Below are 13,199 nucleotides of genomic sequence, written 5' to 3'. Positions count from 1 at the left end.
CTGTCTGTTGATTGGTGATCGTCCATGTCCTCTGACCTCCTTCGCTTGGATATTTCTTGCGCTCAATCCTCGTTTTTTGCCCCCCGGCTAAAAAATTTGTAGTCTTCTCCTGGAGTTCATTACTCAGAGCACCCGAGCCGCACACGAAAATAGTCAGGAGTGAAGGCCTGCGATTTCTTGACTCCGGACATTATCCAAGCTCGAGTCTGTTGTAAGTGTTGTCCCGCTTGTCTCTTCCATCGTCATCTTATGTCTGCACCGTCAAGTACTCTTGGCGGTAACCTGATATAGTGTCCTGGTGCCCCACCGACATCTGCATCGGTCGAGGAAATGTTCTCCGGGAAGATGTTCACCGTTTGGTCCCTTGCACGGCAGAAAATTAGACAGCTTCTTCCGTTACCCTTTCTCGCATCCATTCATCTTTAATAGGCTGCCTTCTTTATTGTCGCTTCGTACCGGTGCTACTCTTGTTTTCGTCTCCGTACCAGGCATTTCTGGTCGTTTCCACCGCTGCTGTTGTTTCCACTTCTGCTACCACGAAACAACTGATTAATCGGGTAAATAAAACAATAACAGCGGAAGAAAAGTGAAACTGTTGGAAAAAGATCGAATTTCTTGCTACTCTAGACGGACAAACGAACCGAACCAGAAATTTGTGACCAGCAGACGTCTACGAAAACTGCCTTCGCGCACCTGCCCTCGACCACGTCTTTTTAGTCATTTTGTTCAACAATCAACAACATTTCTCGTCTCAAGATCGATCCATGCAACGCTTTCTGTACAGCAGGGCGACAGGTGTAACCTAACGAAAACCGGTTTTAACCAAACGAAGAACAGCTAAACGTCATCTTGAAGGTCAAATTATAATTTACCATTTGCCCCAAGTGGCTAAAATCGTTCTGTCGAGTGGATTCAGCATGTTATATAATCAGGTCGAATTTCTCAGTAAAATAAGCGGATGATCCACACAGCTTTGCTCTATATAACATCAACCTTACAACGTTGACTTTTAAGAAAGCATGTAAAAACGCACCTTTAAGTGAGGTGTATACATAGCCGATCGTTACTTTCCTTTATATAACTTTACCACTGCCCAGAACTCCTAGGACGGCTACCGAGGTCAAATATTGGAATAGAATGTTAAGCCAATACATGCCTTTGTTGAAAAGACACCAGCAGCTATAACGACGGCCAGCTGCAACGGCTTGCTTCGTCTCTCTGCTGAGTACAACGCTCCATTCAAATAAAACGTAGGCAGGTGACAAGTAGCCCGTCCGCCTCGCACGTGACGTCATTGCCAGCGCTTAGCTAATAGGTTTTAGTTGGTGGACCCCGAAGAGTCACTCACTAGTTCCCATCAGCCTACTGGAGACCAACTTCTGACGCCAAACAAGATGCCCAAGACTGAAAAGAATACAGAAGACACACTCAGAAGGGAGACGAACCAGTTGATCCAATCGGACACAAGAGAATGAAGGCAGTAGCGGTTATATCGATCGACTTTAATGTCAAGTGCAGCGTACAGTTGGGGGATGTATGCTGGTTGGTTGAGGTTGAAGTGATTTGGGGTCCGTCAGGCCATACATCGATCCAGCGGTACGGCATGGTGGCCGGTCAGACTGCTCGTAGGTCAGGTATACTCAAGAGATTCTCCTTCAGTAACTTATTCTTATAGTCTTGTAGATTTTGGTCTGCCCCTTGCTTCCTTTCTGTACGTGCTTGGGCATTGCAGAAGATGTAGTCCGGGCCTACAAAGGGCCGCCCTGTTAATAGCTATTTTGCTGTATTCGGATATTTCAATTCGACTAAGCTTAAATGAGTAGGCGGGCAGAACACACGGTTCCTTCCGGCTAGTTCTTTCGAAATCAGCCACAAAACGGAGAGCAAATAAAACGCTTAGCGCATCGAGTGCCTGAGAGGCTCTAGGGCGGACATCTTCTACACGATACTCTTACAGGGGTTGGTTTGAGGACAATGAGGCATATTCCTCGCTAGATCCCCGAACAACTCACCGGCCTAGCAGTCGGTACTCACGCGCTCTGCTAAACTCGATAGTTAGGCTGAAGGCCTGCGCGAGTAAAGTATTAAAACGACAAGAACTCATAATGTTTGAATAGATATTACAAGTGGCATTGCCTCCTAGCGAGAGATGTCGTGGCGTAGTTGAATGTAAAGAAATTGGAGTTTGCCCGCGATGATGAAGCGAGGATAGGGAATAACAGCTCACTCGAGTAGTTCTGTCTCTCCGTCGTGGCCCTCAACAGAGCGCCAAGTGCTCTTTATAGGTGAAGTCGTGTACGCATTTGCAAAGAGCTCGGTTCAAGTCAGTAGCCGACGAAAATGCATGAAAATGAGGCTGAACTGTTTGACCAAGAAATTGTACTTTCTAAAGAAAGTGTTCGGAGAGGACAAGTTGCAAAGCCCACTATGGTAAGTTACCCACCGCTTCAGAAGAATACTCACTTTGCAGTCAAACGAGGCCTTTTTCGCATCTATTTCGCGTCAACAACTCTTTTAAGGCAACGAACACACGTCAGATGGACTTTTTTTTTAATTGGGCAGCTGTATCTGGTCTAATTAATAAGAACACGTTATCTACAGTGGAGGCTAATGTCAGTTCGGAGCTTTTACTGTTCAGGCATGCGATCTTTGTCGTTGATTATAGTTTTTAAAAAAGTTAACGGCTATTTACATGACAACGAGAGGCTGGCCTTAATACCTTACATAAATATAAAAGGCATTTATTGATAAGTATAGAAAAACTCTTCTCCTGGTTATTTCAAGTTGCATGAGATCATGAGAACCATATTGCACCTAATACAATCATAGCGGAGCGTATCGGCAACGAATACCAAGTTCGCTAAAACAGTTCTAGTTCTGCTATTTTTTTACAGTAGAAGATCTCTTCGTAGAAAGCCAAAGGTTTTCTTACTTGCTAGGGTACAGCGCCAGCAATCGTGTGCGATTTGTCAGGCTGTTTGCTTGCCGTTCAGCTGTGATGAGGGTGGCTTCCATCCGCAATCATCGATATAGAGAATCGGGTCGAGTGCAACTGGATGTTGTGACATTGAGTCGTAGGGTAGAGCGAAGCTCGAACACGCTTTATAGCGGTAGCACAGCGCGCACAGTCCCAGCCACACTCGCATAAAATCAATCTTGACTTCATTTTGAATCGAAGCCGAGGAAAAAGGGCTGGTCCTGTTTAGCTCGATAAGCATACTCAGTGAATCTCCTGGCTGCTCGACCGACCTTGGCTGTAACGTTCATGGCAGAGTTCGCTGCTTTGCGTCTTCCAGATACTCCATTCAGCCCCTTTACGGAATCTTTAGTCACCACATACCACCCGTTATTTCAGACGCCCAAGGGTGAGTGCGACGATGGAAACGACGACGGCTCGAGACTCGACATTCGCGATTCGACCCACCCTTTACTCCGTCTGCTTCATCCTCAACACTTCAGTTCTTCAACTGTGTTCGTCGCTTTCGTCACAAGATTTTATTGCTGCCGTCGTTGTTGTCGTATAATGCTATAGCTTAGTCTCAGCTTGGGTCAGACGGAGTCAGAGGAGAAAAATCGGGTTTGCTGTGTGAAGGAAACCAAAGACACAGGAGCAAGACGCGAGAAGAAAGAACGAGAGGGGGGGGGGGGTGAAAACGTAAGGGAAAAGGAACGGGAGTGGACAAAATTTAATGATAAGCCACACACTTACAGACAGAACGGCGCGGAGCGGTAGCGATTAGACTCTTTTCTTCGTTTCCCGTTTTTTTTCGACTCCTCGAGCAAACGTCTTTTCGAATGGGAAAACCCAGAGAGGACACTAAGCAGGCCTGTCAACCCATTCTCACCCGTCGAACGTCGAAGGACCACCTATTTTAGATTGAAAAACTATTAAATCGCCGTCGCTTTCTCTTTTATGTGCTCCCCCACTCCTCAAGCCCCACGACTTACTGCTTAATCCTTATTAGCTCCTGCCTCGTCTTTACCAGTGCTTCGGATGTCGCGTCATACATGATACAGAGGCTCATCCGCGGAACAGCTCAGCGGCGGCAGAAAGTATTCTATGAACTGCATTGGGTTCGCACATAAACACATCAATTTATTCGACTCATTTTAAATGAAGCGATAGATGCTCCCCAAATACGATTATTCTTGGCGACGGGCAGTGGACTTCGATGTCCGTATATGGCGTTTAAGCAGTCGTCTCATCTTCGTCGATCTGTCGTCATCGTTTCGACACTGTGTCGTGCGATGACGTGGTCTCAAGAAAAAGGTCTATGAGAAGGATTGTCACCGATCCACTACCGTACTTGTTCGCGAACTGCCGCTAGACCCAAACGACCCTGCTAGCTTTCGAATAAACAAAAGACAAGATAAACGAAAAAAGAAGCAGAAAGTACGCGTCAAGAAAAGACCAATGGCCTTCCTTGAAAGAAGTCGTTGGCAAAGACTGTGGCTATCAGGAAGATCGACGTAGAGAATTTCGAGAACTGGTCGCTCACCTTACCATTCGAGCTCTCGCTAACCTTAGCTAACCTTTAGCGGGCCTTGTTAATCCGCTACAATCCAGCAGAAACAGGAGAAGAAACTCGCAAAGATCATTAGGGTAAAGACGAATCCGCTCTCTACTCTAAAGCTGGCTATAGTGTTTTTGATCATACCGAACGGACCCAACCCAATCAGTATTAGTAGCAATAATACGAACATTGTTGGGATTTTGTCATTCGTCATCGGATGATGCTTCGCATTGTAACTATCTAAGAAGACCCTAAGTGCATGCAGCAAAACTCTTCAACGTATCAATAACATAAACAATAGAGAGCCATATACTATTTCCAGTGTAGACTCTTTTTTGGCTCTATTAAGTTATGAAGTTCACGGTATTCTTAGATCAACTGTCAATTCAGAGTTAGACTTGCATAGCACTAGCTCTCTGTCCAGGAACATAACAAGTTATCTAATGAGCGCGTTAAGAGACGTAAAATATAAATCGGGCTATTAAGGTATAATATTTTCAGTTCGATTCGTGCTCAGGATGTTTCGAGAATATGCTTCTATTCGCGCCAATATAGCGACTGTCTCACCATAAATATGTGTATTAATAACACATACGTAAGTTTCGCCGAAGCTTCCTTCCATGGTGGTCGTCTTTATCGCGGTATCAGCACCATTTTGACAGACAAAATGAGATAGCATACCATGAGAGTGATTAACAAGAGACTCTAGGCAAGATCAAGGTTTAATAGATTTGACAGCACGAAGGACAAATTCGACATAGGAATGATCTTAAGAAACGTTAGTCGTTTCGGAACCAAAACCCTTAGCCTATACAAAAAGAAAAAAAAGAGCTCCGCTAAGGTTTTGTAGACCCTTGTCCTTGTTATCAAACTCGACTGTACCATTATTTCATTCTCGGCTGATAACGAAATTCGGAAGAAGACTGCTTGATCACTGACAGTTTTACAATAATGTGGCCGGTGCTTTAATCGTCGAATATCCGACATCGAAAAATAGCCTGTGACAATCTCACAACTTAGAAAGTTACGATGCACCCGCTATACACAGTGAATACACATGTCGTATGTTAGGACCGACATCCTTCGACGACGAACGGCATCCCCGTACGGCGCCAGTAGTAGTGGTAAAGCCAACTGTCAGGCGAAGTGGCCCTTTCGATGAAGGACTTGTCCTGTCTGTAACTCAAAGTCTTGTTCGATGACATATTTCTTCAAATCAGGTTCCAGCAATAAAGTGACCAGCATCTACTGCCAACTCAATGGCAAAGCGATGCAGTCATGCATAAGTTGATCGGTCATGCTCAAATTGAAGCTTTGCCTTAAACCCTACGCTTTTCGTTTCATTTATTTTTTCCTGATTGTTGTTTATTCTCAAACTGTTCTGCTTCGTCTTGAGGCAATGGACGCGATCACCGCACGACACCCATAAGCAACGAAGCAATATCCTATGAACAAGTGATCAGCCTGCGATGTTGCAGCTGGTCCTATCCTCGTTGTAATATTACGGGTCATTGGATGGGTCGAGTTATAGGTGGAACCCCATCGGATTCGGTCATTCATTAGGTACTAAGTAAATGTCAGTCAGCAGAGTGCTCAGACATGGTTCCCACCAAGGGGCGGGTAGTTAAGTCCAGTGCACAGCTCACAATAGCGGTTGTGCCTTTCACTAGTTTTCTGCACGAATTCCCATTCAGGCTGATATTACAGTTCTAACCGAAGCTACTCTACGAGTGAGCCGTCCGTTTATTCCGGCTTTGCCGAGACGGCGAACCGGTCTTAGCGCGATGTGTTAAACTGGCGCGGCTCGATCGTGCGAAACCTTAAACGAATCCTAGCCAGCCAGGACGCCTTCCTTTTTTCACTAGCAGCCTGCTTTATTTTTTTCCTTAGTGGTTAGCCCACAGGGCATTTGGCTGTGCGGCCTTTCGACGCCAGACGACCAGCCCACCACAACTGCTGCCTCTCAGTGCTATCGCCAGCAGTGTCCAGTAACTGAGGCGTCGTACTGTGGAGCAAAACAAGGGACAAACCTGGCCTCCTAGTCACTTACACTCTTGGGTGTCCATCCCATGTCCCGTTCTAGCAACCGCCTATGGCTCCACGTCTTGCTCTTTAAGTCCTACGTCATATACGTATGTGTGTATGTATGTATGCGCGTCAGGCTGGTAGTGGCCGTCGTTCGCCCCAGGGCGGCGCAAGCAATTTGACTCCAATTATCCTCAGAACCCCGCAGAACTCTTCCAATGCCGCCTCCCCTCCACTTACTCCTCCATTCTCTTGGAACTCACATACACACCAATATATCGTGCGAATGACTAAATATAGCGTAAGCGGCCCGTTGCAACACCAATGACGACAGATCGGAAGAAGTTAATCATCGCTCCTCTTGCAGAAGTGGCGCCTGCCAAATATTCAAATCGTAGCAGCGGTACAAAGCAATCGCCTTATCATGCATCGATATGCGTTGTCAAAACGTATCGAAAGAAAAGCTTCGCTGTATAAAAAGAGCTAAATATGTGAGCTAGTATGTACGCAGAAAACCAAGAACATTCCGCGTGTTCATTTGTTTCAATATCGAGCTAGACTGCTAATTACGCGCTTGCTGGGGCACCTATTGCTTGGCATTGTCCAAGGCGGTATTATTTGAATGGATGCTTCGTCGACAGGATGCTGAATAACCGCGTAACATCGTTTTATATATTTTATAATTTTTTGGAATACTTGCAGACATGGCCAAACCCTCAAGTATGATGATTTTTAAGGTCTTTATTCGAATCAAGTGCGATATTTCATTGTGATAGTGTAACACGTGAGAGTCATAGATAATATTAATAGATATAGAGAAAATTTCGGAATCTTTATCAAACTCCGGCCCCTGCAACAACAGCATTGCCTAAATAACCGGCTGTGAAAGACACAAAGCTGGGATTATATTTTAAAGGTACATTGTAGTCTAGATTCGAAACCCGGCCATAGACGGACACACGGTACATTTCGTGTTGAAAGTCAGCCGTCTAATAGATTGGATGCCTACCGGCGATACCGCATGTAAAAGTCGAAGTATCATAGTAGCACCATTTTTAATTATTCAACACTTAAATATATGGGCCATTTGTTTCGCCCTATTTAATGTTCGAAACACCAAATTAAGTCAGCTCGAAATAAAGTGACAGGGTATCATACGACTGACAACGAAGTTGGACTTCTTGGGAAAATATCATCATTGCGGATATTGCCGATCTAAATGATGAATCGTTTGCGTCAGTGCAGTTTTCTTGAGTTCCAGAAAGTAGGATTAAGGTAGGCGCAAGATTATCGCAAATAAGTTATCATACAAGCCTTACTTGGTTAAACGTGTTTGAAGCAAACGAGGCTTGTATGATAGCTTCTGTTAGGTAGAAGCAATATCATGCTTACGTCTGGGGAAAATATAAATACTAGTTATTCTCGCAGCGAGTTCATCAGTCTGCTAGCATAGATCGAAAGCAGGAAGGTCCTATCAAAAATAAGCTGTTACAGTCCGATTTTCAGATCCTTTCTAACGAATCATACTTGAATAGGCATAGAATACTGAAAATAGATGACATTGTATCTTCATGCATGTATAAATCGTATCTACTTACTTTATTAATATTTACTTATATATTGGCTTCTTTTAGCGTTGGTATAATTGTGTCAAAGATTAGCAACCACTGACCGTGCTGAGGCCTGACAGGGCCTTCAAATAGCTAAAGTTCGAATTGCGTGTTCCACTAGAAAAATAGGTAGAACCCAGTTGATTAGTAAAGCGCAAATAGCATCTGAATAGCAGAAACGGGTGCAGACGAAACGTCACTGCGGCAATAACAAAGCGAAAAAAAGGTGCAACAATAACGCGGTAGCTTTAGCTTCTTACGTTTAGCCTATCCTATCAACGTTTTTAAATACCTAACTTAAGTTGTGTTTCGTTCTATATCAGGCTCTACATAGTATTTTCGATAGGTAGAGAGAAAGGATTTCGAAGCAGCTATAAGTTGCTTCTACACGTATTTTTTGACCAGTCGTACATTTGTGTATGCTATCATCGCTATCACATAAAGAAGGTGAAAATATTGATAAGGACACACACAATGAGTGTTGATAGCAGTTGGTCAGCGCACCTTTTCTTGATGGTCATACTTTGCCTCAAAATCCAAATGAATAAATAAATGTTCGCAAAAAGAAAAAGTTAGATCAGCCGAGCCGTTGACCAAACAAGGCCAGGTTATAATAGTAATAATAATGACAGTACTAATAATGATGAGTCTTCGTGGTAGCCCGTCTACGTGATGGGAACGAGAGCGTAGGTAAGTCTCCTCTGACGCTTGGTTATATATATATATATATCTGTTGCCTGTGTCTCCATTTACTTCGATTTCATCACCACAACTACATATATCTCTTCGACTTGCTCTGCACCCTTCGCGCGTCCACGAAATCACCACACGAATCACCTATCAACGATTGAATGAATTTCGACAACTACTACCGCCACGTTCTACCGATGAATACGTAATGAACAACCCCCAACAACATCCACAACCACTACTTTCAACGTACTCGTTCATGACGCTGATGATGCTGACGACGACGATGATGATTGACGATTTGATGTACGTCGATCGCGATTTCGTTGGTACAGCCAGCACGAAGGCGGCGAAAGGTGAGCCTCGAGGACGTCCGCGAACGATAACCTCAGAAGCTCGGCACCTTCATTAGAATCATCAGCAAAAAGAGAAAAAATAGCATAAGAAAAAAAAAGAATCGGAAACCTGCAAAATGTAATGAATAAAAAAGAGCTTACCAACCAGTCAATCGAATAATTCAATTGCGCGCGCGTCCGATTTAACAACAATTAATTATTATTATTATTATTCTTTTCCTTTTCATCCATAGATCATTTTCCCTATGTATCTTTGCCGATCACCCATCACCATACACCAGTCCATTTTAGTTTGACACTGTCGCATCGTCAGTCAGTTTTTCTCTAATGGTCTATTCATTGTTCCTTCTTCAATACTTTCTAAACTAATCGCCAGCGTTCGAGAACGCGCAATATACCATGGCAACTGTTGCAACAATTGCTTTTACCTAGCATCAGTCAAGCGGAACTAGTTCAGCTATATCATGCATACCGATATCCCGCACCTCGACGTCTCCTTATTATATTGCTAACCTCACCGCTCCCTTCACAGACTGAATTTGTAACAATGGGTTTGACAAGGCGACGTGTCTTGCCTTCACATTCCCGTGGCATACGCCGTCAATTGCACCCGCTCAGCAATATTCGTTGTCAGACAAAGACGCTTTTTCAGACAACGCCATGAATAACACTTACCGTTCCATAGCTACGCTAACACTACAAACAATCGTACACTGTGCGAAAATTAGTACGTTATAAACTTTTACATGTTGCAGTACACGCATTATAACGACAAGTATATACATGGCCTCCAGCATATTGAGTCGTTTTACAAGCAAATTTCATAAGGACAGGCGGGTAATCTGTTTTCGGGACATTTGACGAGGGTGCAAGGGTTGGTGAGCGGACAAGTACGTTCTGTCCCAACAATTAAAAAAAAAAAGACATTTTACTAGAACATCTATAATCTTTACCAACCGAAACATATTTATAGACACTTCAATGCCACACATATAATTCTACATGGCTGAGTTCTAGAGTTTTTTTCTAAAGTCTGCCGTATTGTTTCAGGATAGTTTGGTACATCAAATAAAAAAAGGCCTAGCGAATGTCAAATAAAAGGAGCCACTTGTAGCTGGACGTCTGTTCGTAGACGACGAAAGTACGTAGGCTGTTATGGAACTTGCTCCTGGTCTGCTAACTATGTTGTCACTCGATAAGCGCCAAAAGTCACGTCTTCTGAGCCGACTGAGGGACGAAATCTATGCCTGATACATAAACCGTACATTTAGTTCTAGCGCAGATTTCGCTCGTCCAGCAGTGTGACAGATGTTGGAGCACTGGGCCGGTCCATTGGCCTGTGAACAAGGCAGTCCTACTTCAGTATTAAAATTAGCTTTATTCAAATCTCTCACATAAAGCGATATGCTGAACGTTAATAGCATGACGGCTATCAGCGATTCGTAGAGCCGGACGTTGAGTACAGAGCTTTTTTCGTTTAATAACAGACGACAGAGGGAATTCACGGTTGAGTATCAGCTGTCAATCGCCATTATGTGTACCTTAAATCATACATTTGTAATGGTCGAGAAATATAATGGGCACCATCGATAAGCTTTTGAACCTGACTTTGTGAATGATTAGAGAAATGCCAGTGCTCGTATTTAAGCCGACGTCTCGATATTCTTTTACATCTGCTTATGAAGAGATTTGGGATGGACCAAGTTTTGACATTTAACTGCTTTAGGACATCCAGTCATTTAGCCATAAATTATAAAGAAAAAAAAAAAACAACCAGCCAACTATAATCCAATAAAAACGGAAGACATTTAGATATTTTATTAAAAAATGTCTAGCGGAATTTTGCTTTTTTCTATAAGCCAACGTTATCTGTCCCATATAAAAAGAAATATCTCTACTCTAGGACATTTTTCGTCGATAGCCTCTATCGAATAATCTTATTTTCAGTCCGCAACGAACTAATAATTTAAAAAATACATTTTCGTTCGTCTATCTCGAGTCCTAGCTAAAAGCGTCCGGACGCGTAACACGGCCACTGTTGACCAATTTCTCAGAGGGTCGAAACGCTATTCTGAAGTCTCAGTCGACTCTTTTTTCCCAAGCTAAATAAGCTGGGCATGTCGTTTCTAAATACAATTTATCGTTGACGGGCCTCTGTCATCGTAAAATGATACGGAGGCAGTGTGATTATCTACTTATTCTAGGGGCACACCAGCTTTGAAGTCTGGTGTAAACAAACTTCGTTTTTTACTGCAAGGGGACTACTATTGGAAATAATGCTTAGTAATATTAATGTCGGACGCCAAAAATTAGGGCATTTTTGTATGTAGAAAAGCATTTTTATTGCACAAAGGTCAATCAGCTAGCCAGAACGTGGACAACGTCTTTCTACACTGGTTCTTTTTACCTTAAAACATATATCAAATATAACAGCAGAGAACAAATTTTCTCGGCTACAATGACAACGAATATTAGGTACGTTCAGTAAGTACGTTCACCGACAGCGAAAAGAGCGGCTGTCCATAGCGGTCGGATACAATTGTGAAGATGGCTTCTCGGATAAGGGCAGCAGAAAAGAGCTGATGAACGACAGTGGGTCAAGAATTTGCATTCGTGACCGATAACAACAACAGAAAATGGGCATGCCCAAACCATGGCAATATGCACATACCTCATTATATTGAGTGAACTGAAAAATCCACTAGGCGCTACTATCCTGTTGAGGTTTATAGTTAAACGCTGCCTCAGCTCTGCGTGCTTCATCAATGCCACTGCGACAATGCTGAGCACTCGAGTAATTTTCACAGATTTTCTAACTCGTGACTGACTGAAGCACTGCTATAAGAGTTATTCGATAGAGAAATGTTCCGGTTGCCTTTAATATTTATATGTTCAATTGCGCTATTCGTCCACAACTGTCAGTTACTTAAGCAGAAGCGAGCATAAACGCCATTGGAAATAAAATTTATAGATCCTTCCTCCCAGACTAGTTTAGAACGTGCACCCTAATGCCTGTCCTATCTATGAAATATTACAATGTTCCTATTCATCATTCAAAATCAATATCTCGGTAAATAATTGGCCCGATTCATATTATTGTATATAATTCGTATAGCAGTAAAGATAGAAGCAAAAATGCCTTATGCATAAAATAGCCTTATGACCCTATATATAAGAGCTGCTTCCCTTTCCTTGAAGCCTTTGGCTGAATATTGCCTGCAAACATACCGAAGCTAACCAATGTTCCTTTGGGAGCCAGCATTTAATTTAGTACGATTCATTTAAATGAACCAATGACTCTGGTGCGTTCTCGAGGCTAGGAAGCTGCGGCTAAAATTATCTCTATCCAGTAACTCTGACGTAGCGTAGATCTGTAGTATAGAGAAGTCATAATCGGTGGCGAGCTGAATCGCCATGTCGATCCATCTAGATCATAGAGCAGCTTGGATCTTAGACTGCACGATTGTATGTTGCAAGATCTACCCTTCTGCGTCCGTTACGGGAGTTGCGACACGGCTCAATTCTGTAACTTTCGTGGCCGCACGGAGCGTATGCAGGTGTGGAGCTCTAGCTTCATACCGAAGCCAATGCATTACGAAGGTGTGTCACATCGGACAGAGATACTGTACAAAGACGTCATGAAATTAAATATATTAACTATAAGGTAGAGCACCCTTCTGGAGCAATTATTCCAAACGGATTTCAGTCTAATTAGACAAAAATTAGATATTTCAGTACGCAACACTGCGTGTGTATACATTTGCCGTCCCATATCCCTAAGCAAATTTTAAGGCAACATAATGAAGAGCCGATTTATGAAGCGTACATATTCCGTGTGACGCTGCTACAATTAAGCTAAGAATAGACATAGCTAATGATATTGGATTGCCTCATTTTAAACTACTTGCAATTGTCGCCAAATCGTTACAATCTCAAATCAACCTTCACGTCGCGTAGACTCATTACGTCCCACTCCCCTCAAGCCCTCTTTGTGAACTTAGTAG

At 43.1% G+C, this 13,199-nt stretch overlaps 1 protein-coding gene across 1 annotated transcript in view; it reads left to right on the top strand.

Moving 5' to 3' along the window:
- LOC111262930 (solute carrier family 4 member 11) overlaps window positions 1–13,199 on the top strand; it is a 184,607-nt gene that overhangs the window by 154,443 nt on the left and 16,965 nt on the right. Inside the window, exon 6 of the mRNA XM_086969364.1 lies at window positions 4,195–4,221. Coding sequence (XP_086825490.1) covers window positions 4,195–4,221 — 27 coding nt within the window. The remainder of the gene's footprint in view (window positions 1–4,194; window positions 4,222–13,199) is intronic.

This window comes from Varroa jacobsoni, unplaced genomic scaffold, assembly GCF_002532875.2.
Source record: "Varroa jacobsoni isolate VJ856 unplaced genomic scaffold, vjacob_1.0 scaffold_714, whole genome shotgun sequence".
NCBI classification, from domain to species: Eukaryota; Metazoa; Arthropoda; class Arachnida; order Mesostigmata; family Varroidae; genus Varroa; species Varroa jacobsoni.
The sequence above is the reverse complement of the archived record's forward strand: the minus strand, read 5'-3'. Positions and strand labels throughout refer to the sequence as shown.